General features: G+C 37.6%; 1 protein-coding gene across 1 annotated transcript; it reads right to left on the reverse strand.

Moving 5' to 3' along the window:
- SPMIP7 (sperm microtubule inner protein 7) lies at positions 1-26,157 on the reverse strand. Its single transcript, XM_065830513.1, has 9 exons — positions 25,644-26,157; positions 19,027-19,109; positions 16,983-17,056; positions 16,191-16,329; positions 15,658-15,725; positions 14,553-14,594; positions 13,910-14,017; positions 2,986-3,093; positions 1-124 (listed from the first exon to the last, which is right to left on the reverse strand). Exons 1-9 carry the CDS (start codon positions 26,155-26,157, stop codon positions 1-3), a joined length of 1,260 nt encoding a protein of 419 aa, XP_065686585.1.
- Between the last annotated feature and the right edge of the window lie 1,557 nt (positions 26,158-27,714).

The following is a 27,714-nucleotide window of genomic DNA, read 5'->3' on the forward strand; positions in this document are numbered from 1 at the left end:
TTAAACTGTAATAGTTTTTCTTTCTTTCTTGTTGAAAGGATTTTGAGGACTAACTGGAGTCACTATTTGAGAAAAAGGTCCCTGGTGATTATATTGAGACGACCTTCCGTGTTTTGCTATGTATCTGTAGTGACAAAAAGACAGAGAAAAAGAAAGACTTTTAAAATGTGTTCTCATATTGCTACACATTCCCTCTTCTTCCCTCTCACTTCATTTCTCATAGAGAGTTATGCACATTGGCCTCAGAGAATAGTAATAATATGCAATATTTGATATTATTAAAATCAGCCCCCTTAAGAAGAATGGTGGCAAATCTTCCTAAGAGTTTTAAATCTTACTTTCTGGGTATATGTAATGTGCTGAAAGACAGATCCCTGCAACAACTGTAAGAAAGATATGTTCTGTGTCTTGCCTCTTCTCAGCCTTTCTTGGACACACACTGTTGCTTCACAACCAACCTGCGGTTTGGCTTTCAAGCCTAGGAAAAACACTTTGCTGGCACCATGACATGCCTGCTTGGGATGCCCCGTCCTTGTGGTACAGAATACTGGGATGGGGATTAGAAAATATGCTGGGGACTGTCTGGAAGGGAACAATTTCTGCTAGACTTCTGATATTCTTCTAATCTTTTACAGGAAGAGCACTAGGAATAATTTCATACCTACAACCTAAGCAGGTGTAGTCTGTCTGCTGCAAAACACCTTACCAAAAGCAGGGCTGACACAGAACTGAACACGGGGTCTTATGATCAGTTACTCTCCAAACAAAAAATATTTTCTTTTGAGCTAAAGATCCCTTTTGAAATCTCCAAAGCAACTTACTGAAAGGGTAACCCTTGTCTCTAAAATCAAACTAAATTCAGTACTATCTTATATTAACTATAGCAAGGCAAACACATTTCCAAATAACTCATGGTGCAAATGAATTTCTGTTTTCTGGGTAGCAAGGGACAGCTCATTTAAACACAAAACAAACCACAAAAAACACATTAAGTATCTCTTCCCATGCAAAAACTAAACAATGCTTCCAGAATTTAATTGTACTAAAGGACTTTGAAACCTAATGTTCTGACTTCACCTTGGGGTTACCTGGAAATAAAAATACAATAAAAATACATCAATAAAGCTTGACTTATAAAAATACTATTCATAACTGAAGATGAAGAAATAATTTTTCATCTGTTCTATATCCTACACAATCCTGTTTAGTTCAAAATGCTTAAAACAGGTATAAAGGATATTGCCCCACAGCTCTGGAAGCTCCATGCAATAAAGATACAGTACCGAATGGGTTGCATGCTGCCTGGTCTATCTGATAGTGCTGATACTTTTGACAGGAACATTTATTAGACCATGTTAGCAGTAGACAAGAGACTCCCTCCAATACCCATAACTGTCTTCAGGAGACTGACCATATATTGTAGGCATGTCAAATAAAGCAGCTATAAAAACATCCACTACATGCAATCACTTGCTGCTTTCTTACAAATTATTACAGTCATGGCTTGAGAATGATTAAAGAGAGAAAAAAAGGGGTCACCATTTTAGAAACGGTAAGAATGAGATCACATCCCACATGAAAAGCATGTGGAAGTGAATTGAGGCACTCTGACCACAAATTCCAGGAATAACTTTTCACCTCTCCACTACAGTCTAGCTTGACCTATGACCACTGAAATCAGTGGGACTTTTATAATCTATATACAAGGATAAGGAATCAAATGGTAAGTATCTCGCTTTTATAGGCATCATTAACTAATGTTGGGGGCATTTTCCCATCATCCCTAATAGTTTTACAGAGCACTTTCATAGAGAGTTATGATCCTCCATCTTAAGTCAGGGAACACTCTCTTACTCCACAGGTAGGCCCCAAGAAAGTAAAATAGGCCTGTTACAATTTTGTAACCAGTAGTACTACCCTCAGGTGAACGTACCACTCAGCTCAGAAAAAGGGTGGTAAAACCTGATCTACAATGACCAGGTATGATTATTCTTGCTATTACCTACACAACCTTCCTCCAAAAAGTCAGGGGATTCTGTTCTGATTCTAGAAAGACTCCATCAGCACAGAACGAGAACCCTGTTCTTGTTGTCCACTAAAAACTGAGAAACTTCATCCGCTATGAACTACACCCACAGTAACATCTGTAGAAAAGAAAAGGAAGTAACAGAGATGTTCTCCTTCCTTAGATCACAGTGGCACCTTTTGCTCTGGAAATCAGGCATCTGTGTGAGGTCTGTCAATGATCTTTGCTAAGGGGCAGTTGCCTTTGTATTTATCTGTGACATTTACAAGCAAGTTAGTCTTTCATCAGGCTGCTCCAAGTTCAGCTTATATGGAAGAGCAAGAGACAATAAAGGTTATTAACTCACTTCATGAGGTAGCCACAACAGTGATGTGGAGTTATGATGATTTCATAGTCACATGGTCCTGGGATGCTTCAGTGTGGGGCATGGCATGATTTTGCCTCTCACTGCCTTCTGAGTGAACCTACTCATTTTTAACAACTATTTTTCTAGAGCAAACACCCGTTTCATACATCTGACAGCACCACTTTGGAAACACAACACCACACAGTTTTATTCTGGGAATTTTTAACTTTGACATTTATGGGCTTCTTTCAAAACACACACAGATAAATCAATAAAAAGAAAAAATAGTCACTTAAGCCATGACTTAGAGACCATAGCCAAAGAAAAAAATTCTCAGTGTAGGCACAATCCACATTTAGAAATCATTATTAACCTCAGTGTTAAGGTACTTTCTCAATACATACTTTATAATATTCCAGAAAAATTCCAAAACTCTAAAGAGTTGCAGATGAGCATGGCACTAATGTGGTGGGATCCAACCCCAAGTGTTCTGTATTTTTTAAGCCAACGGAATGTCATGCTTAACATTTAATTGTTCTTTAACTAAATAAAAGCAATTAAAATTTTCCCTGAAATCTTTCTGAACAAGCTGAGAAATAAACCTCATACCTACCCATGCATTCGTGCAATTATTGATGAGGTTGTTGATGGAAGATGAGAATTTGCCGGGTGGGTTGCTGACCAATGAACCTTGCCAGTGTATCCAGGGATATTTGGAGTGCTAAAAAAAGTTCAAGGGAGGGTAGGGGGTGGAGAAAGAGTAAATTAAATGACTATAGGCTTGAAATATGACTTACAGATCAGTTCTAAAACAGCTAGGGTTTACCAAAGATGGATGGGGTAGAAACTCTTCAAAATTTATGAGCAGTCCTTAGAAAGTATGAACTGGAATAGCTTCTATAAGACCAGTGAAATAATGTTATGATGATCTAGCTGATGATCTGACCCAAAATCTTTGGTAATTCATGGCAAAAATGAGTTTTTTAGTGACTTCTCCTTTTTTTTTTCCCTGAGTGATTTAGGTTGAATATCTGTATTATATTCATGATTACAGCCAACATTTCATCTAAAAAAAAATACGGAGTAATGGGGTTCACAAAGAGCACAAAAAGTGAGGAAACATTCTTTAAAAATGTTATACAGATGTAGCCCATATTTAGGTTGCTAACAGTGTCATTGCTCATGGCCTAAAAGACAAATGATTTCCAAAATTATTTTGAAGTTCACTAAATCTACCCCATAATTTATTAAGAATGTTTTTACATGTAATATTATTAACACTGCTCAGACACATCAACTGAAATTCTAGCTCGAGTACACAAGTGAACTGAGACAGTATGTGCCACATCTCAGAAAAAGAAAGCCTTTTGTTAATTCTCATGTTAAGTTTTAATGTGAAATTCAAAAAGAAAGTTCCTTGAACAGATGGAGGGAGGAATTCTATTTATCTGAGGTAGCACAACAGAAAATTTTGATAGCAATTGCTGCAAGATGAAGCAGAGGTGTACAAAATTAAAGAAGAAAAACATACCAATAGGAATTCAGAGAGATAAACCATGAATATTAAAAATTAAATGATATAACCCCCCAATATGAGATCTTTTTTGTGGCACAAAGCAATTCAGACAGTATCATCAGTATTGTTCTATACTGACAGCACAAAATAGGACACTGCTAAATAATACGTATATACAGACTGCCCATACATGAAGGTAAGAGCTCATTATGAGCTGTTTCATCTACTGAATCCACTAAATATTTGGGATAGTAAATCTTGCCTGCATTTGTCCTTTGTGGGTCTTTAAACCATGTGAATGTTAACAATGCCTCCTTTAAAATAATCTCTGAGGTATTTTTTGGTTCCCCTGTACTCTGGGTAAAAATAAACAGTTCCTTTAATTATAAAGCATAGAGCTATGAGTTTCAGTGCAGCTGAACAACTACTTCTCCACAACTAATTTCAACACAGGATGCAAAAGTGAACAAACATACAAGGCATGGTTTATCAGAAAATTCATTGACTTGGGCACAAGGAAACTTGGCTCTGAAATTCCTCACCAGAATAGCAGAGGTGATGACAAAACGCTGTATCTACCTAACACCATTGTAACAAATGGCTGTGGGTGAACTATACTTGCCATTGGTGGAACATTGGTGGTATACGTTGTTGTCTTTGTACCCATAGTCAGCAGAAAGACCGTCTAGTTCTTTGTCTCAATTTGGAGTAGCCTTGCACAAACCCATGCATCCATACACTGCTTTATTCCCTGGCCTATGCTCCAGCACATAACCCTCCAGAGAAGATGGCTCTATAGAATCAGTACAGCAGTTTTGTAGCACTTGGGAAAGTTGTCACCTGTAGGGAATCACCAAGTAGTCAGCTGAGCAAGTAAAAAATCTCTTCTCTGTCTTGATAACAGCCATGCAGGGGTAACAAGTAGGCCTGAAAATATGATGCAGCAGTGGAACTTCTTTTCAGAATTGGAAAAAATGGCTTGCAGACAAATTTCTTTTTTCATTTCAAAGTAGACAATTGTCAGACTATGTGCAGATGAAGTAACTCTCTATAGAAAATTTCATCTGCATATGCAGGGATCCCACTGAGGGACACAAGGGACATTGAGTTGGTGTGAGTATAAGCACATGCATTCAGCCAAAACTGAAAATCTGGCAACACTTTGAAGGAATCAGTCAGACTGTGGAGAGAGATTTATTACCCTGGTGATGTGCTACATACCAAGATACATCTCTCACGTGTAATAAAGAAATTCCACTGACTTCCTTGAAATTATATGAGTGTTACAGGGAAGAGATGGAGATCAAAACAAGAAGCCCCATTTTAACTTGCAACTTTCATAACTTTTATAAGCCTATTAGGCGTTAACTCACATAATAACTATACAACTGTGGAGATATTAAAATACATTATGCACTGTGAGGTTTCTGATTGATAAAATGTTCTGATCTTTAAAGCTTGCAGAACTAGAAGAGAAAAGCATAATAAATGGCCAAATGTTATCCGATAATCAAGCCTGAGAGACGACCCAAGATGAAGACTTGTTCTAGACTGTTTGTTAGAAAGGAATGATAGAAGCTGGTGTATTCATAACATGTGGGAAAGATATGGTTCTGAAAGAGAAGAGAGATGGGCAGAGAGAAGCTAAAAGTACCAGCGAAGTAAGAAATCTTACACTACACTAAAGCAGCTGCTGACCTAGGAACCTGCAAAGATGCAAAAATGTGCTGCGGTTATGTGTGTGATAAAGCAGAAGAAACTAAGGTTAAAAAAATACCCCTTTGTTTTTTTGTTTTGGATCAAGCTGTCTAGCTCTTGTGTGCTTTCTCTGATGAACTGCTAAACCAGCTTGTTGCTGCTAAAGAAAACAACTAAGCACCAGGCTACCACTGGGCAACATTCAAAACTCCTCTGTGGTTACGTTGTCGTCATTGAGCTTTCTTTCCGTAACCATGACATCTCTCTTGTTCATACACTTCCTTGTTATCATGCTAGCAGCTCTTGGTCCCAACAATAAGAAATATACAGTGTTGACAGTTGAATCTGTGCAAGCTCTAAGATTTTTCAAGTGGAATGTAGTGATTCTGGGTGCCTCTGCTTTGGTGTGCCTGTTTCATATGTCCATCTTGGTATGTCTTTGAAGATTTTCTTTTCCTGGTAGTATTCAGGAAAAACAGCGTGGGCTTAATTTAGTTGGCCACCCATACTGGCATTAAGAGCTATTTGAGATACATTAGGGTATCTGAGACAACCTCCTATAGCACAAGAACTGCAGGAAACCCATACTGTTCTGAAGCAACAGCTGGAAGTGATGCTCCAGGGCACTGAATGTCCAGGTTTGCCATGTTAATTCCATGTCAGCTGTTTTTATGGGACCAAAATCAAGGTTCCCCCAAATAATTATTGAAAACCTTGGATCTATGACTTCAGCTTGAGTGACTGAGGTATCCAAGATTTTGTGCAAAAACTCTGTCTAGTCAAAGCAATCTGGTAGATTCTTATCTTGCACTTCTGAGCAAAGAGTTCCTGACATCTTACCCTTTCTTAGAAACACTCTTGTATAAATCTCATAGAGCTAAATCACCAGATTAAGTCATTAACTAGCTGTTCTGGTTACTGCAATTATGAAACAGGCCTCTCAGGTCTCAGTTATAACACAGGAAACTTGCAACTGGCTTCTGCCTCAAATTCCCTTCCGGGAAGACTGACATGCCACATATTTGTGGCCCTTATTTTCTCCATGATTCTATATGCCAAGTAGAATAACCTGTGGTAAAAATGCTTCAAATGTGATCCTATGTCAGGAAATTCAATGCATACAGTCTCTTGTGTTGAGAAAGAATATGCCTGAGAGAACTCATGAAGTCAAAACATGGTGCTTCACGCAGAGTGAAAAAATGGGACCAACAGGAGTTTTGAGCAGACCATACTGTGATGCATTTCATACCTTTCTCTCTCAGCCATCAAAGCAGAGTAGGGAATGGGTATTTACAAATGGTTTTGGGGTTTCTGAAAGGATAAAACCATCAAAATGGTAACTCTCACAAAATATTTCGAATAATGGAATATTTGTTTCTACAATTTGAAGCAGTTTTACCCTGCTTTCAACTTTTTCAACCTCCCTTTTTAGTAGTCGGCAATATTTTTCAGAAAAAAAAAAAAAAAGAAGAAGAAGAAGAAGAAAGCATTTCAAGCTAGCAATAAAATCTCATTTGGAAAATATCGAAATAGGATATTTCAGCATCCCCTACCCTCAGCCTCCTGAATGACTCAAACTGGAAAATCACTAAAATGTCTACACTGTAGACAGGCTGTCAGTTTCTGAAGAAAAGATACATTGTGGGAAAACTCTTAGGCAGCCCAGGAAAGTGACTATGCAAGGTGCAAGGCAGCAGAGGGTCCTGTCCCCAGCTAATTGTGGTCTGTGAGGTTTCTGTGGTAACTTGAAATGATAAGGGACACATGCACACAGTCAGTTGGAAGCTGACTATGCTGAAGAAATATGACTGAAGTCACTACAGATATACTGATGCGATAGTAGCACTTTGCCCAATACCCTTGAGAAACCAAGAATAAAGGGTAGTTTCAGAGAATAGCTTTGTGCAAGAACTGCAGGACCTGAAAGTCTCAGGTCTTTGTCTTCCTAGAAACTGTGTGTATTACGTTCCCATTCAATCAACTGCTTCCAGAAATGGATTTTGGCTAGATCTTGTCCTCTCTCTGACACAGACAACCTCTGCAGCTTTCGACATGTGATTGCTGCCTCCTCAGTCTTTGTCTTTCAAAAACTAATACCATAATCTACTTTACCAGTGTTATGGCAATGAATTAGTTCATACTTTAAAAGTGCTGCTAAGTAAATAACACTTTTCCAGAATGTATATGTATTGTGTAAGCACTGCCCTCTGCTGAGTGTTACAAGAGCTGATGAATTATGAGCAGCAAATTTTAAAATGTTAATTACTGTCAGATTTTTACTTAATTCTGGAGGCAGAGGCTTTTAATGTGGAACAAGAAAACATAATCTCTGTCCTAACAGCTTTTGTCAGATATCAAGAGATAGGTTCCAATAAGTGCTGCAGTGAAAATCAGGAAGTTGCTGTGCTATAACATGAAAGCGACACAAAAGAGAAAAGCACAAGTCAGATATAACACCTGATCAATTTGAACTGTTGCTGTGTTCGCTGGAATGGACCAAGTGTGTACACTATTACTACACTGAAACTCAGGGAGCGTTTAAGGGGGTTCTAACAATGTCAAGGAGGAGAGTTATTTGTGTCTGTCAGACTGAGCATTTACCAGAGCCCTGCCCTTGAACGCTACAGAGGAAATCCCCATCACCAGCGTGGGAGGCTTTTTTCCATTGACCCTTAAAACACCTGCAGAACTAAAATACCACATAGAGCACAACCTTGTTTCAGCAGCTGATTGGGGAAGAGGTCAAGAAAGGAGAAAAACTGGCGACTAGGGATGGAAGAGAATAATACAAAACTACATACCTATAAAGATGTTTAAGAAAAAAGAGAACAGCAGATTATATTGGGAATCCATGTGATGCAGTAAAACCAGTTTCTGTATGGTTTTTGAAATTATTAGGTTCAAAATGTACTTCTGAATAAGAAAGAGATTTTTTCAAAGTAGTTGTTAATAACAAGAAAGAATGAGTTGGGTCATTACTGATTTTCACTTATTAGTAACATGGAGCCTCTCAAAAGCGCCCAGAGAACTTAGAGTCTGAGCCTTCCTGGAAGTCACTGTAGCTGTGCTGCAAAGTTTCCTCCTCCGTGTAACTTTCCCAGGGAAGGTGAAAATACAGTGTTTCCTCAGAGTTTGGACTGTCCTCCTCTTCCTTGACATTTGGGTTGTAGCAGCAGTTACACACAGGGAATCAGATTTTTGAAAGTCCTCAGCATCTAAAAGTTTCATTGTGGTGTTTGTGGCCAAATTTTCACAGGAGCTTAGCAATCAACATGCGCTCAGAATGTGAGCTCTTTCAGAATTCTGGTTTTCATGTGTGATTCTGAACTATTTTTGAAAGCCTGGCTGGCTGCACAGAACATAAGCTTTAGCTCTCAGTTGCTTTCCTATCTAGTATATGGTTGACTATGTGACATATAAAACCAAATGCAGTGTTCATCTTCCCTCCCACCCCCCCAAAAAAGAAAAACCCAAAACAATTAATAATCAAATAAGTAACAAATAAAAAATTACCAAAGAAAACAGACATAATCGATTCAGAGTTCAAAACATTCTAAAACAAATCACAGAAGTCTAAGTTCTGAAAAATATATGAACAGATACTCAGTTCTATTCATGTTCAGGAAATCTTGTTAAGCAGATACCTTTAATTCAGTAATTCCAATGGAATTTACACTTCATGAGTTCGAAAGAAAGCAAGGACAAGAAGAGACCTCAAAGTAGGCAGGCAAGTAGAGAAAGCAGGAAGAAAAAAGAAAAGAAAAGAAAAGAAAAGAAAAGAAAAGAAAAGAAAAGAAAAGAAAAGAAAAGAAAAGAAAAGAAAAGAAAAGAAAAGAAAAGAAAAGAAAAGAAAAGAAAAGAAAAGAAAAGAAAAGAAAAGAAAAAAACCAAACAAACAAAACAACAAACCCAAATCAACCCCAAAAAACCCCAAACCAAACAACAACAAAACACAAAACAATAACAAAAATCAACACAAGAAAAAGAAACTACACACAAAAACCCAGGAAATTTGAAAATACAAAAAAAAAAAAAAAAAAATTAAGCCACAGGACAATCGTTGTCCAGTATACCTAGCAAAATTACACAAGCAACGTACAATGAAAATACAAGAAAATCGAAGCATTCAGTTTAGTGGCATGAAAAGACAAGACTCAGGCCTACAACTCCTGTGCTCTGACAATGTAGTCCACTTGATAGAGCACTGATCTGTAAAACGAGATCATGAAAAGTTTCATAAAAGATTTTTGGAGATTTGTTGATGAAAAAGGACTGCATTAGAAAGAGATTTTCAGAGTACTCTTTCAAAACAACTGCCTAATTTTTGACTGGCTCTTTAAAAAACAAGCAGTATGTTCCCCCTGGCAAAGAACTGCTAGAAGATCCCAGCTCTTAGGCATACATTGCAACATAACCAAGGATGAAAGAAAGGAATAAGTTCAACCTAAAGCAAATTCAGGAATCCCTACACAAAGTAAGGATACTGAGAATGATTCTGCACTCCAGGGCTGGAATAGACCTCAAGAGATTATGAGATTGGCACCTTTTCCCCAAGAGAGGCTCTAATGAGAGCCTGGAAGAGAATGAGAGCAACTGAATAACTATTGAGGATCTTTGGGTAAGTGCAAAAATGAAGACTCTGACCTGAGAAAAGTACTTCCATGACTCCTTTAGGGAAATGCCCACCAATTATTCCAGTCTGCCACGAGATCACTAAAATAGTTTTGATTAATAATTTCAGATTCATAAATTTAGCACTTCTAGATGAGTCACAACACTTATGACATGGCTTTTTACATGTGGTGAAGGCTCCCACAGCTGTTTCATGTCTGAATCCCAGAGAAAAACTGGATAAAAAATTACTTAGATTCCTAAGTCTTCACTTGTGTCCCAGTCTAACTTTCAAGAAGAAGAATGGACACATTTTTGTGCTAACTTATTTCTGAAACTAAGTTTCAGCAGAACACCATTTCAAAACCTCCAAGCTCATTATTTGCTGAAAAAAAAAGGCACATGCTAGGACTCAAAATACATGAAACTTCATTCCTAACTGTGCTATGGATTCCCAGTGGGATCTGGCAAAACATTTAATCCCATTGTACCTGGATTCCTATCTGTAAAACTTCCAAATTGCAAGTAAGGACTTGAGAGTATTATCTAGACTGCTGCATATTAGCACAGCAGCTTTTCACAACAACAATCTTATACTAGGGGTTTTTAGGCTCAACTGCAGCATGAGGTATGACTTTCATCTTTTTTTTTTTTTTTCTAATTCCTTAAGAAAAAAGAAGAAAAACAGAAGATGGTTTCCTGTTCTGCCAAAAGGAAGAGAGGGTGGGCACAAGAGTAACATACAGGTTCACCACTCTTCCTGTTTGTCTCTGCAAAACTACATGACAGATGACTCTGAGCTAGTTTCAGCCTTGCTAATAATTTGAATGGCAACCACTTTCTTGCATGCTCTGGGGAAGAATAGTGTCTCACTCTAGAGTAATGGCTGAGTGCCGATGCTGTTGCCCAAGTGCTAGAGGCAGGAGGTGCAACTGCTAGACCGTAAAAGTGTGAAAGTGACTGTCTACAAAGATGTTTTTACATTTTACAGACTTACAAAGCTTATTTAGGCTTCTGCATCCAAACCATATATACAACTTCCCTAGCAGCTTTAATATCTTTACATGGAACTACCGGCAAACACACAAAGTGAAAAAAAAAAAAAAATTTATAGGGATCACTTTTATGTGTTCTAACTTTACTCTTTCTTCTGCTTAAAATCATAGCAATGTTGATGCCTGACAATCAGAGACAGAGAATAAATATAGTTTATGAAGAACTTAATATAATTTATCAGGTGGAACTGAGTTTTTCACAGCTTTGAGATGTCAGAATCTTTCAGGTCTCAGAGATCTTGGTCTGCTGGTTGTCAGAAATCAGTGAAATCCATAATCTCACTCACTTAAAAAGAGGAAAATGACATGGAGAATACCGGAGAAGGCAATACAGAACCTGTTGCTCAAACTTATCAATCTACCATGATACCATATGCTCCAAAGAGCTCCAGGATGAGATGTCTGTCTGTTTGCAGCACAGTGTCTACATCAGCTTCTATTCTTCAAAGCCCTACAGCAGCAGCACCACGACATGGCAAAACTAAGGGTTAACAGGTCTGCTGACTTCCCTGCAAACTCAGAAATCTCTGTTCAGCACTATGCTGTATGCTATGTGTGCTTTAAAACACGTTTCTCAATAATTGTTTCATACTATTTTATGTTCTAATTCAAGTAGAAGTTAAAAGTTATATGAAGGCTGTGAAAAATCAGATGACTTGGCCAGGAGGTCAGGTAAAACAATCAGAATGGTGTCTTTTGCCCATAAAAGCTTTGGTTGAGATAATATGGGTCAAATTTTACCATCTTACAATGCTTAGAACCCTCCTTTGCCTGTGAACCTACCGCTGTAATGAGTAAGGCTGTGTGAAGAATGATGAGCCATTCCCCACAAGTGTGACAGCATGTGATACATTGCAAAAGGATAAGCATTCTCCCTGAAACTTGTGTAAGAAACACAAATTAACAGACCTAAGGTGGAAATCAGAAATTACAGCTACTTCCAGGGCAGCTCCCAACAACTAGGAATGTTTAGCCTATACTCTGCTGTAGGTAAGGCCCAGCATTATGCTTTTTCTTCAGAACAGAGAGGGCAACAGTTTTACAGCTTCCATCCCTTTGCTTCCCCCAATGAAGTATTCTGCCTGTAGTTTCTTTAGAAATGTGGACTGTGCAAGACCATTGAAAGGACAGAAAGAAAGGCTTATGCAAAGAGAAATGCTGATCAAATAAACAGAATGATCTCCGCTTTTGTTTTGTCATTTTTAGTTCTTGTCATTATGTTGTTACTTTAACCTTTTTATTTTCTCAAAAGTTTGCAAATAAATGCTTAATATCAGCTCAAGATACCAAAGACAACTTTATGAAAAGCTTAAAGTGAAATCCTTTGAATTTCAAAGTTTGCAATCTAACCAAAAATAAGGTGTTCTCAATGGCATTCAGAGAGTTTTTGCAAACTCAAAGGCCATCTAGTGGTTAAAGTTAAAAATCACACATTTTTAACTTTATACTCAAGTATTACTACCTATCAAACAATGGAAGTATTTGAAGTATGAACATATGGCATAGTTCAGAATAAACACAGTTAATTTTGGAAGTAAGGACTCTATTCAGAATGGCACCAGCAGATATTTCTGGTGTGTTTTAAGCTCAGAAACATCTCTTCCATGTCCTCCCCACTTCAGTCTTGAATGTACACAAATCTATTTCTTTCTGATGGTCATTTATAGGAATGCCTGTGTTAGGTAGTCTCAGCATCATTAGGAACCATGAGTAAGGTGTTTTGGAGCATGATCTAGTTGATGTTCCCAGACTAGCTTGCTTCACGTGCAACCTGTCTTAACTGAGAAAAAAAGCAAAGTGTCTGCCTAGTTCTTGAAACTGGGTTGTGCAACTAGTCTAGCACTAATTTAGGTTAACAGCAGGAAGGAGACTATACTCTGATTTCCACCCCAGCCTGGGTCAAAGCCTGCTGATCGTGAAGAATTCATTATACCAAGACAGTATACTGCACTGGTGCTACCACGGGCAGCTTTTACTTCTCAAGATGGGTGCACTAAGTATAGCTTTTGGTCCAGCTATCAGTTACTGTCAGTCCATTATGACCATTCTGTACTAGACAGGTGGCAGGGTCACGTGGGCCACAGAACAACTTCTGGATAAAAAAAAAAAATAATCAACACTTCTTGTTGAAAAGTATGATGCATGATGTTAGGAGCATAACTTCACTGAAACTGTAACACTGATATGATACAATAAAGAATCAGGCCTTAAGATTCTATGACAAACTCATACTTAGTCAAACCAGGTTGCCTTTAAATTTACCATAATACAAGTAGATGCATAAAATGTTATACCATCATTTCAGTAGACACCTTGCTGTTCTTTTTGTATCAGCTTCCTTGACTAATTTTGTATATCCAGGCTGAATGGTCCCTTAGATTAATACAGACCAACACTGACCACTTTAAGCAATTACCACTGTAGGCCTTTTACTACTGACTCAGTTATTAAAAAGGACTCTAAGTTCAACCTTGAATCCAAAAGCTCAATCTGCTTTGTATGTTAACAGACCTCATTCAAGTTATTAGAAAGGAGTGTTCCTCTCAATTTTTTTCATTCTTTTGGCCCAAGACCAGATCTTTGACTGCATTTTCCCCTTTCCCAAGAACAAGAACTCAAGAGGTAGTATCAAAATCATGCTAATAAGAGAAACATACTGTGCAGTGTTTGTGTAGCGAGGCTTTGAAGTTCGCACATGGTTAAGTGGGATGAAGTCTACATCAGCATTGTCAATGTCTTCAACATTTACTGCACCAACACAGCCACTGTTTTGATAAAAAGGAAATCAAAGACGTACATTATTCATAAGACAGCTGGTGGAGGCAGCTGAATCATATACTGCATGCTCCAAAATTCTAGTTATTTATTAAAATGGTCCACAAGAAAAAACATGGAGATGAACTGCCCTGTGTGCTTGGCATGTCCCAAGATGAAAACAATCATCTGCTGAACTTGCAGCACAAAACAAATGACAGTTCTAGTACATATGTGCAGAGAGGAGGCTTGGGAAGAACAGAAACAAGATAGAAATATGTAATCTCTTGACCTTTTGGCTTTGCCCATAATCAGATTGAGATATTCTTCCAATGAGGACATAAAGGATCCTGATTTTTAGTTCACAGAGAAAAGGCTGGAGTCACGTGCAAGCAGAGGAGACTCAGCACACATTCTCACAGAAAACACCTCAAGATTAGATAACATAGTCCATCTACAACTTTTGCTTCAGAAAATGAGAGATGGATTGCTTGGGTTTAATAAAAAATGCAGAAACTAGAAACAACCCAGGGACATTGTACTTACGTATACAGAGGAATATGACAGGTTCGAGAACTTTGGCTTACACTGTTAAAGACAAAATAGATCAATCACCTTTTTTTCGCCAGACAGAATATTCTGATAGAATATTTATGAGGTCCCAAAAGAGAGGTGGTGACAAGTCAAAGTTTTGCTCTTGGAATGATGCAATGCTCATTTGAATTTGGTAAAAGACCATGGTAAATGATTAGGTTGACATATATGCTAAATGACCCAGTTTAGCAGGCAGAATCTTGTCTTCTAACATTCATCCTCAGATATTGGGACTTCAGTCAATTTCCTAGGATTGTATAAGCAAGTTTTCTTTAAAAACAAACTACTTCTCTGCTTGTAACACTTCTCTTATGCAATTCTGGAGAACATGGGAAAATTTAACATCAGGTCTGACCTTGCTTTGCCCTTGCGAGCTGCTCTCACTGGCTATGCCTATATTCCTTTGAAAGAACAGTACCCAAGCCATAATAACAGGATTTTCTATCTTGCTTCCACCCTGTAGAGGTACCTGTCTCTCCCATTGTATGTCTGACTGTGCTCAGTAGCACACCTGTCCGTTGAGTTTTCCCAAGCAAACCTACTAACTCATGGCCTGGAAAGGAGGCAAGTTCTAGTTTTCCTATCTTGCTTCAAACAACCTTCCTTTCCCCGTGTCTACTTGTCTCTTATCTGAGCTCTTCTGAATCTCCTGTTACCCTTTACTGGGCTTATAGAATAGGTCAAAGATAGAGTGAAGACACCAACATACTGGTGGCTGGTTTGGATTTTACAGACAGTGGATAAAAACTTGAGTTTGTACATGTGTACGATTACCGTGGTGTTTTCATAAATGCCATGTCTTAAGGAAAACATCAGATGTATGAAGTAATGACAACCATTCACTTTGCAGATTTCTTCTGTTCTGCTTTTTATATTTAATTCTCTCACAGGAGAAGCACATCAGAGTATACTTTTCATATAGTTCTTGATTGAATATTTTAACTTCTCTAGTTATAGAATGTTGCTGAATTTAGTCTTCTGAAATAATTAACTCTATGCAGACTTCATAAAGGAAGTATTCAGAGGACCCCAATATTCACAAAATAATGAAACTTACAAATTAACAGGTCTCTGTGGAGAGGGAAAAGGTCTTGTTTGAAATCTGTCCCAAATGCGTCCAACAACCTAAAATCATAATTAGATACATGAAAGACGTTTTAAGGCAACATTACCTAATTAATTTGGCTTAGTAAATTTTATGCAGCAATCAGAACCAATTACAGGACTGAATTTTAGTTTAATAAAAATAATAATTATTACAGTTAATAATCACAAGTAAAATAATTTAACTTGAGATTTTTTTATGCTACAGCATCATTCCTATCAATCAATTTTTCATCAATATCCTTGTCCTCTCCTTTGCTACTGTGTATGCATATCTTCTGTGTCAACTTAGAGGGGAGGGGGAAGGAAAAAAATATGAAATCATTTGAGGCAATTAGTGGAGTATGCTGATGACCTTAAATGCTCACTTGGGGCTGTTTTTATTTGAAAACATTGCTGTGGATTTAAGTGCATGACCTACACAAAACTTAGGCTACATGTCATTAGGAAAATCTAAAAACAACTGGCAAGAAATTGCTCACTAACTTGGCTTATTTCAGGTTTAGGGTTGTATCTCTTCTGTGTGAAACACTGGGAAACTGGATCAGCCAAAACTTCCACTGTTGATTCTGGAGGCTGGATTTTGGAAGGTAACATACTGTCCCAAGGAACTTCTTCATAAGCTCTAGATCAACAACAAAAAATAAGAGAAAAAGGTTCCTGTGTAATCATTAGTACATGACATGGGTAGCTGGATAATAAGAAATCATGTGACAAAGAAGGGTGTAGAAAATAACAAAGGTGTCAATTTCTAGTTTAAGGGAAATGAAAAGCCTGGAATTATATGTTGCTGGCTGGGAAACAAGTAGTTATGGTACAGTTTCACAGACTTCTTTAAAACTTTTTCACTCACTAATTGAAAGAGGTAGTTTATCTTCCAACAAGCTTACAGTAATGATAGGATTTATTTTGTTTAAATTTGAATAATGAGTTGAGATGAGACATAAATAGAGATTAAACACCAGTCATATCATGACTGTGACAGGCGTTAAAGACAGATGTACAGAATGCCCTTTTGGAAACTCCAGTTTCTCTTCAGTGCCTACAGAGGAAGTGGAGATGAAAGACACAGACTGGATGCAAGCTTTTAGATAACTAAAGTTCATTAGATGAATCCTGTGCTAAATACTGTTAAAACACCACAAGTTCCACATGATAGAAAAATTGCTTGTAGTCTTATGTGTTCTGCAACCAAAATGTGCGTAGTAGCAAAAAAAAAGAAAAAAAAAAAGCAGCAAAGCACAATAAAAACTGTTTTGAAAAGAAATGATGTCTTACTTTTGAGTATTTGACTTGTAAACATAGTCCTTTGCTTTTTCTTCTCTCCGTCTTGTACAAGGATCACTTGAGCCCTAGGAGAAATAAAATACATGGCAGAAAGCAATGCAATCAATGTATATGATACTACAATTGCTTGTTTAAAGAGTCAACTGTATGTATCTGCATTTTCCTAGTTTACTATCTTATTTTGCATCAGAATGTGAAACATGCCATTTCACATACTTCACCAGCCAGCACTGGAGATCAAGAATGGATCTATTTCTTAGGAGTTTTACTCAGGAAGGAAAATTTAATACAGTGAACACAAGTTTAAAAACTAATAGAATGTCCTTACCTCTCTAATCCTCGGGAATGTAGCTTTCCTTTTGTTATATTATTTATAAAATAGAATAGCAAACACACTTTGCAGTCCCTCACATATGACTGATGTATTTGTATAATGTTCATTGCTACAAATTGTGTTCTTCAGGGTTCAGTTCTATGGCCAGTTCTGTTCCATATATTTATCAATTATCTGGGTGGAGTTGAATGCACCGATAGCAAGTTTGTTGATGATACCAAACTGGGAGGTACTGTTGACTCTTTTGAGGGACAGGGGGCCTTGCAGAGGGATCTAGATAGACTGGAGGACTGGGAAATGGTTAATTGGATGAAATTAAACAAGCCACAATGCCAGATTCCGCACCTATGATGGAGTACTGCTGGGCACAAGTATGAACTGGAGAGGAGTGACTGGAGAGCAGCCCTGCAGAAAGGGACCTGGGGGTGCTGGTTGGCAGCAGCTCAGTATGAATCAGCAGCGTGTGCCTTGGCAGCCAGGAGGGCGAACCGCATCCTGGGGCCATCAAACACAGCATCACCAGCTGGTCTGCCACACTCAGAGTTGGTGTAGCTTTACCCTGAGTGATGTTCTGTGCCCAACCATTTAGGAAGGATGTGAAGATCCTTGAATGTGTTCAGAGGGCAACAAAGCTGGTGGAAGGGCTGGAAGGCATGTCCTGTGAGAAGCAGCTGAGGACTTGGGGCTTGTCTAGTTTGGAGAAAAGGAGGCTGAGGGACAATCTCATAGCTCTCTGCAGCTCCTGAGGAGGGGAATTGGAGGTGGAGGTGCTGAGCTCTCCTCACTGGGATCCTGTGACTGGACATGTGAGATTGGTTCAGAGCTGCACCAGGGGAGGTTTAGATTGGACATTAGGATGCACTTCTTTACTGAGAAGGTGGTCAAACACCGGAACAGGCTTCCTAGAGAGGTGGTCGATGTCCCAGGCCTGTCAGTGTTTAAGAGGCATTTGGACACTGCCATTAACAACATTATTTAATTTAGTCAGTGCTGAATTAGTCAGACCATTGAACTATTAATAGACAATTGTTGTAGGTCACTTCCAAGTGAAATTATTCTATTCTATTCTATTCTATTCTATTCTATTCTATTCTATTCTATTCTATTCTATTCTATTCTATTCTATTCTATTCTATTCTATTCTAGCATATGAAACACTAAGAACTAAGAATAGTCTCATCATTGTAGAAGGATGAAGGATGTAATTACATTTTCAGTATGGGAAAGTCTTAATTAGCCTTGTGCTATGAAATCATCAATACATTTTGATTTACTTCATTGTTTGTGACTTGCACCAAATAAGGCAGTGTCTAAGTATTAAATATATGAGTAATTATGCCAAATATGAGGCTTTGGTATTTTTTATTCATTCAGGTATTTTTTCTCTAACTCTGCCTACAGTTACACATAAATGACATTGGTAGTATCAGTCCCACATTACAGTCTAAATGCTTTAACCAGAGTAACAATACAAAATGTGAATATTATTGGAGTGATGACCACCATTAAAATCTGGTCATGCCAACATGCAGCTACCTGAAATACAGCACTTATCTCAATATAATCAAATGGAGAAATGAAAAATTCTGGTTTCACTACACTACTGTAATCACTGATGAAAATGTTAAATTAAAAACAGACTAGAAACAAAATTATTTAAATATGTTTTCTGTCATTACAAAAAGAGCGCAAGACACTTGCCTTGAGATTAGGATCCATACAAAATGCAAAAATATGGGGTTTGTCAGGTAGAACAGGAGCAACTTTCACTGGAGTCCTCCAACCTGAAAGAAAGGGCTTCATATTTTATTAATCGATTTGTAGCAAACTTTATTGTTTTAAACTGGATGAAAACAATTAATGGATTCCCACAAGAACTGATGCACCAATGTTCAGTTACCTGTTACCACTCTGAGTTACAAGTTTCCACCAAAATACACTAAATTGCAAGGAAGATGATAAATAATATCACAACATACATTGCTATGGTTTGCTCTACTTTGCATATTTTAATGTACAGTACTAAGAGTATAAAGGAAGCTATTCAAATTAGCAAACATAATAATAAAAGCTTGTTAATGCAACCTGAACTAGTAATTGCATATTGCATTTCTACAGTTACATAACCTTTGCCAACCCTGACACCAATAAAGAAGCTACTCCAAGAGCAGTAGGACATTGATTTCCTAAAGGTATTTCTCTCTCTCCTTCATCCTCCTAACTTCATATTCTAGTAATATGAGCTCTTCCTGTCCAGGTCCTATAAATCAGGCTTACTCACCAGGAGGCCATATATTGTGGTTACTGTAGAGTCACATATATGCTGACTGGTGAGCCAGTACACACATGCTGATAATTAAGTGAGCTGCTGCCAAATAGAAATGCCTGAGTTTCAGCTCCCTCAAGAGGAACACTCATTTACATCTTTCCTCTCCCCAGACTTCAAAGTTTAAAAAACTTGCAGGGATGCAATTATCCTTAAGTTGTCTATATTTCCATCAAATATGGCAGAAAATGGCCAATGGGGTTAAAAGTTACTAGGGGAGAACCAATAAATAAAAAAGAAGACAAATAGAAACAACTTGTCTCCTTAGGGAACCGGGATAAAACTCACAAAATTGTCCTATAAATAAGGTAAGGGATATGTATGAAAGCATAATTCAAACTGCTATGCCATTAACTAGCATAATGCTTTTGGTGGTTTTGAGAAAGGTGTATTTCTAAACAGACCTTGTTATACTGTACTACAAGAGGTAGGCAGCCCCAGAGATATCACTCTACTCTATGAAGAATAGAAACTATTGTTTAGTATCAGGAACATCCTACTTAGTTAGTTTTCAACCTGCTTTTTACTTTCAGACCCCTAAATATTTCCAGTGCATGTGAAGACCTTTATGAGGCAAATTTAAGCTGATTTATGATAGTTTTACTTTTTCTAGGTGTGGAAATTTTGGGTATACATTGGAGAAAATAGTTCAAAGATTGAAAGTTGAAAACTACTATGCAGAATGCAAAATTAGTTCTTGCAGAACTAATCACTCTGACAAAGTTTAAAAGAAAATCACAGCTTTCAGTAAGAAGGACTAGGTTTAGTATCCTAATGGCATAGGTAGGAACTGAAATAATATGACCCGGGTTTTAGAAGACATTTTGCACAGTGTGCTATAAGTTGCTGCTTTTGAAAACTTGAAACAATTTTTGGATCTTTGCACTGTGAAGAGCTTTCAAATTGAATCACTCTCCAATTAAAAGAATTCTTTTGAAAAGTGCTTCTTAAGCAGGTAATGTACTTGCAGGAAAGATGTTGGCAGCATTTGCACTGCCTCAGTTTTGTGTAAACTTCAAATGTTATTTGCAAATATATGACTTGCACTCATATGGGAAAGTTTCCATTAGGTTTTATGTCTGAAATGTTGTAATTACTTAATAGATTTCCATATACTAGTGCTCTCTAAAGAGGTAGAGGGCTCAAATTTATCCATCCATCCACATATCCTAGTAGTTCCATAAAAATAGGCTTCCTCTGGTTCATTAATTAAAGAGCTAAAGGTTACAAATTTTATTGCTTGTGTTGTATGTGTAAAACACTCATGTCAGCTACAATGTCCTTACGAGTACATGTATATAATTTTACATTTGCTTTGGTGATTTTACATACACATTTCTAGAGACCTCTGCTCTTGCACAGCCTACTGTCATTTGCAGTCTTGACACTACTGGCCTGCTGCTGGGATGATTCATCTTCTAACATTTACTTCTCCTTTTGTTTTCAGTGGGAAGAACTAGCAGAAAAAACTGTAACATTGTTCTATTTAAGTCAGCTTTCTGGAGGTTTCAAAGCTCCCAATGATTTGCTCAGTCCACAGGACTGAAAATTGCGTGATCTCTTCTTGCCCAAATTGGGAACTCCGTGTATCAGCCTTGTCACTTTAACTAATGACAAGCTTAATGATACTGTTAGTTTCAGTTTATTCCTTAAACTAATCTAATCTGACAAAGCAGAATTCAGTGATGCATAATGAATTTGGGGAATTTCTCGTTTGGATTCTAAGTCTGAAACTGAAGATGTAGTCATTCACATTTCTAAGACGTTTCCCAGAAACCATGAAAGACAGAACATCTTTTCGTTTTGTTCTTAAAGAACACAGAGAGATTCTTATGTCACCACATAAAGATATATGCAGAGAGGTTTCACAAAACCAGCAGCCTTAAAAGTTTCACTGCACATCACTGTCGTTCGAAAACTGTGCACTCTCTCCTTTGAAATAAAAGGTTACAAGCCACCCCCTGAAAACTAATTATAAACAAGCATAAACCTCATCAATTTATACTGGAAAGATGTGCATGACAAAAGAACCTACAGAGAAAGAACAAAGTTATTGAATAAAAAAAAACAACACTCTGCTACTCAGCAAGTGAAAAACAAATGCACAGTGAAATACATAACTGTAGGGGCGATAAATACTCAAATCCTTAGTTAACCACAGTTGTTTTATTTAATGGCATTCAGCCCTCAAGACATTATTCCAAATTTTTATGCATTACTTCAAGATGAACTACCAGTTTATCAGACAGTATGCTATTACACATTTAATTGTGATGTGGGTAATTACTTATTAGCACAGACATTCTTGAGCCTACTGTAGGCCATTCTGCATTCTTTGTTTACTTTTTTCATATGCTACAATAGTTATGCGCTATGCATGTTATTAATGAGTGCCTTTGAATTGTCAATTTGCTGTTTTTCAAGTTGCATAGTTTTCCTCTTTGCTTTACATTTTGTTACCTCTGACTAACTTGTCTTCTTTCTCTTTCTACAGGCAGGCAAAAGGTTTCATCTCACTAAGCACCTATGTTACAAACTAGGGCTGCACCAGTATTGCTTACAGTCATTTTCAAACATTATTTGAAAGGTAGAAGAGGCTGGAATCCTACTTTGATATGCCTCACACTCAGCGTGCTGCTTAATCCTGGATTGCTCCATGATGATTACTCTGGAGAAAATGTTCCTTGCTTCAGGAGAGGAAGCACTGGGAAGGGAACGCTTCCTATATAAAGGCCATTAGGAAATCAGTATAATGCAATCACAATTATTTCAACAAGTTCTGAATAAAATTCTTCAGCAGAGCCTCTTAAAATAACAATGGAACAAATACAAGGTCTTCACATAGATAAATAATTGATTTGAAGATCAGAGAAGGAGAGAATGGGTAAATGATCAATTTTCCAGGTGGATGGAGATCACTGGTAGAAAGACCTGGAGGCAACCCATCTGGGCTTAGGACTTTGTTGCTTAATGCTTAACATATTAACAAATTACCTGGAAACACAGCATGGGTTGGAAATCAAGTGATGGGTTTAAAAAGCAAATTGATAGATTCGTGAAAGTAAAGCTAACTACAAACACATCATCTCCTGGTCATGAATCCCTTGTCCACAAATTACAACATGATAGGAAAATATGCAGAAGACGTATGGTGACATTCTCTGTTAATTATCCACAGTCTTGGATGGAATACTGGACTAGTTGGGCTTTTGGACAAATACAAACATGGCCACTCTAGTAGTGACATGAGTTAACTGCTTATTTCTTATTAAAAATGTTTACTATCAGCTCTATAGGCAAACTCTATAGAGTTTCCAGTTTCCTAGTTTTTGAAGAAAACTGTATCTACAGGTGTGTCAGTTTCCAGTAGAAGCAAGAAATCATCTCTGCTCCTTATCAGACATATCAAATACCCTTTTTTCTTCTGCAATCCTCATACCCATCTCTGTTTTAAGTCATACAAAATAAAATAGTAATTGCAAACTGGATATGAGGGCTTTGTCACCAGGTTTCCAGATACAAATATACCTGCACAGTCAAATTATGAAGTCCTCCTAAACAGTGCAAAGAAACTTGAGACCGCAGGGAAAAGGTTAAAAAATTCTGTTGTCATATGAGTGAGAGAGGGGGATTCTACAGACAAACACCATCTACTTCCTAAAGACCCTGTCTTCTAGTACTGACCACCTTTCCATACATGAAGAAAAGCTCTTCAGCTGTCTCCTTTCTCTGGCAGGATCTGATTCTTTGGTCTTAGAATGACCTTTTTTGTCAGCTTCTGACCTTCAGTTTGTTATCACAGAGCCTCACTGTTCGATAAATTTGCTTTGCTCAGGAGGTGCAACAGGCTGCTGGGAAGTTCAAAGTAACACTGACTGCAAAAGCCGTAGCATTACATCTCACAACAGAGAATCTTCTGTCTCTTGCAGATGTTTTAGATACCTCAGCTCCTCCATCTCAAAGGCTGCTTCTGTCTCTGTTTTTGTTTGTTTTGTTTTGTTTGTTTTTTGTTGTTTTTTTTTGTTTGTTTGTTTGTTGTTTTTTTTTTTTTTTTTTCTGTTCAACCCCACCACAGTGGAGAAAGTGACTGTAGAATTTGCTTGCAAAATGCCTGACTGATCTCTCTCACAGCACAACTTCCCCAAACAACCGAGCTGTCGAATGTCTCAGGACTGGTATCTAGAAGGACTAACAACTTTCATCACATCATGTGCCTGGGGGTTGGTAGCTGGGTTCTCTAAATAATATAGCTGAAATCTGGAATTTGTTTATGCAGTCTCATTAGAGATAGTAGCTTAAAACTCCACTACTTTCTATATCTATGTTTATGCATTGGTTAGTTAATACCTTGTCATCACAGGAAAACTTGTAAGTGAATACTAGGTTTGGAAGAACATTTGCACAGCTTTCCTTAAAAAATTTATGCTGGACTGTATGTTTCAAGGTTTTGTTCCTGAGCTAAGTTTGAGTTTTTCAAACAGCGTTGGTGGAGTCAGTATTTCACTCTAGTAGTGAACTTTACCCAATAAAAAAATCACCAGAAAGCCACCAGACAGTTTCTACCTGTTTTCTGGAACTACTCTCCATTTCAGACCACTTTCTTGAATGTAGCCTGGGTTACTGACTTGATGACATTCAGTTTCAAACTTTGTCTGTGTTCATTTCAGGTTTCGCTCTATCTGCCAGAGTATCTCTATCTCTCTGACTACTTTTCTATGCATTGCAAAAATTAATAGTCAGACAGAATTCCATATCTCAAATCTTCTTTCACCGTTGCTTTTCCAGAGGCTTGCAGAAAAAAAACCAAAACAGCTGATCAGTTCTGATTGGTGTTTGAGGTCTAATTTCATATGCAAATGGAGAACACTATAACTGAGAAATAAGAGTGAAAATTATATCAGATGAGCAAGAAAAAAACAGGAAAAAAAGAGGAAAATTATGAAGTATTTTTTTTATCCCTTGGTTTCTTGGGTTCTTTTGGCTTCTGTCACATGACTGCAGCAAGCTCAAAGTAATTTTAAGTGAAAAGTTTGAAAACAACAAGTAAACAAACCACTCTGTGGATTTATAGCACCTAGATACTTTATGGTGACAATAACATGAATGAAGTATAGCTAACTTGGAGTGAGAGTGTTATCTCCATACAGTAAAATGGAACAAGGAGCTTATTAACATTTCTTTACCATGTTCTAAGAAATGTCTCCCCCTGTCTACGAGCCCAAGTTCTCATAAAATTTTGTTCTAGATGTAATGAGCATTTCTCTGTGAAAATCATTAGAATCAGTTTAATCTTTATTAATCTTTAACCATATAGCTTACTGATAAATACATCTGCCTTTTGAAGCCCTGGGTAGATATTTCTGCTTTCCAGAATTTTCATCAGAAAATTCTGAGTATTACCAACCAGCCCAATTTTCCTCCATGTTAAAAAGAGTGAATTTCAATTTTAATGCTCTAATCAATACACATTGATATAAAGTAAGAGGATAATATGAACTTTAACCAACACACGATGGCAGTCCTAAAGAACTTCTGTTCTCCAATCAACTAGACACTGGAATAGGTCTTTAAATGTGCTGCACTGCAGGAAATACTGAAAGACACCAAAATATCCAGGGGATTTCCTGGCTCCGGAGTGATTTGTTATTTTGGTTTGCATTAAAAGAGATGCTATTTAGGACTACTGTATATAATTTCACAATTCACCTAAATAGATTTTTTTTAAATGTTATTTAGCTTCAAGAATTTTTATTTTCATTTAGTATTATTGGAATTTGATGGGTGGCACCTCCTTGCTACAGCAGGGACAATGAATCATACAAATGCTCTACTGCAGTTGTTATTTTCAGTTCAAACGTCCATGGCAAATGTATTCTATAAGGCTCATCTTTCAGGCCCTTGGGGGATGGAGTTCAGAAACTAGTTTTGTTTATTTGTTAAGCATTGTTAATTTCTTTGGTGATTAAGAAATACATATAGTAGTTCACTTTACCTCCGAGTTGTGCCCTGACAGAAGCAGCTGACACAGCCCTGGAGTTCCACCTCCTGTCCTGGTTGGTTTCCTCCAGGAGGACCATGTGCCGCTTGTTCGTAGTCAGGCCATTCCTTGCTGTGATGGGGACCCGCTGGTGAGGTTTCACGTCACTGTAGTCCACCAGGGATTCAATAGCTCTTCCAACATTGGGCTGCAGGTCCGCATCTGCTCCTGCACTCACAAAACCTGAGCAGGGATCTACTAAAGGCACATCATCCCGGTGTGGGAATAAAGGATAATTCGGCCCTTCTGCAGGGGCTAATGGATTGAATTTAAGGAAAGAATTACTATTTTTCAATTCAAGGCTGGTGAAGTTATGTTTGTTCTCAGGACCTCTCACAACAGGCATGCACATCTTCTTTAACAGACTTCGATACTGTTGGCAATCCATCTTGTGAACTGGTTCAACTGACAAGGTGGACTTTTTAAAGGCATTTGCCTGCCTTTCAGCTCCAGGAGAAACCATGGTCATTGGTTCTATCATCTTTATGCGGCAGTACACTTAAAAGACTCCACTTCTGTTTCTCCAAGTTTCTGAAGTCCTGGACAAAAAACCACAGTAAAGCTAGAGGTCATGCTCCAGAAGATCAGTACCTAGAAACTGCAAAGAGCAAGGCAGTGGCTTAAGTAGTGAATTCTTTCCTGAAAATAAATTTATCAAGTATGGCACAAAAAGATCAGAGCCACTGAACAAGCAGAAAGATTTTGTTGCTTGGTAACGATGGAAATCACCTCACAATGAAATGTCTCCTGGTGTGAAACATGGTTCATGCATACCACAGTAATCTAGACCTTCAAGTGGATACACATAGCGATTTGAAATGGCACTACCAATTATCCATCTAGCAGAGGCAAAATCAAGAAGTTTTCAGTCTTAATAAGAATTACATGATGTTTTCATTGAAGTAAAGTAAGATGTTCTGTTGGCATCTAGATCACAAATTGAATTAAATGGAAAGATTTAACACAAACAAAACATATCAAATAAAATTACAGATAACTGCAAATCCAGAAAACTTACAATTATTACTTGGAATACGCAAATTACATTGACACCAGAGTTTTCTGTGCAGTATAACTTCCTCCAGAGTTCTGGCATTTGTTCTATCAGGTTGGCAAATCCATTAATGTCTCAGGTCATAATATGCAGTACTCATTTCTGAATCCCAAGCTCGAGGGACTTCATTTACCAATCTAAAAAAAAAAGCAGTTTGATTTAGAGAGGTCTTCTCTGTACTAATTCAGTGCCATGTGCGAAGGTCTGGCACTTTGGAAAAATGAAACTACAGTTATTTGGACAGCTCGTTTTCACACTATGGTGGCCTTAATTTTGTGGTCTTGTCAGGAGAAATTAGGGTACAGTGTCTGATTATTCTCTCATTTATGTTAGTCTCACACAGGTGTAACTTTCCTGAATTGCCAACATGCTCTTGACTAACATGAAATCACAAATAAGCCTAACATTTATTACAGTATAGGTTTTTAGCAATAAAAAGTTGTGTTCCATAATGCAGAACCATGTTGGGGTGTTTTTTGGAGTAGTTTGCTGATGGACTAGATAAAAAAAAAATATAGCTTTCTTCTTTATCAAGACAGCTTTTATATATAGATCACAAGAACTAAAATGGGTAAAACATGACAGATGAAAACACTATATATGCAGTACCAGCACTGTAAGGCTAAGCCAACAACATGAAAATACAGAATTGTCTATCTGACATGTCTTGTGTCCACATTCTATCATAGTTATACATTTAAGTTAGCAAAAAGATACTTCCAAAATTTTCTTTCTGCCAGTAGCAAGCCTTTCATGCCATACTGGTGTCTATATTTACTGACACTCTGTAATGTCCGTGACAATACATTCAGTTTTACTGTAGAAGCAACATCCAGTGTTGCAGAATGATCTTTTCCACCCCTGCCTACCTTCTTCTGGAAAGATTTAGACAGAGATGGCATGAGAAGCAAAGACACAGGACCCAGGTAGGGTACAGGAGGTAAGGCATTGCAAAGATGACTCATGGTTTTT

Source organism: Patagioenas fasciata, chromosome 2, assembly GCF_037038585.1.
Source record: "Patagioenas fasciata isolate bPatFas1 chromosome 2, bPatFas1.hap1, whole genome shotgun sequence".
Classification (NCBI taxonomy): domain Eukaryota; kingdom Metazoa; phylum Chordata; class Aves; order Columbiformes; family Columbidae; genus Patagioenas; species Patagioenas fasciata.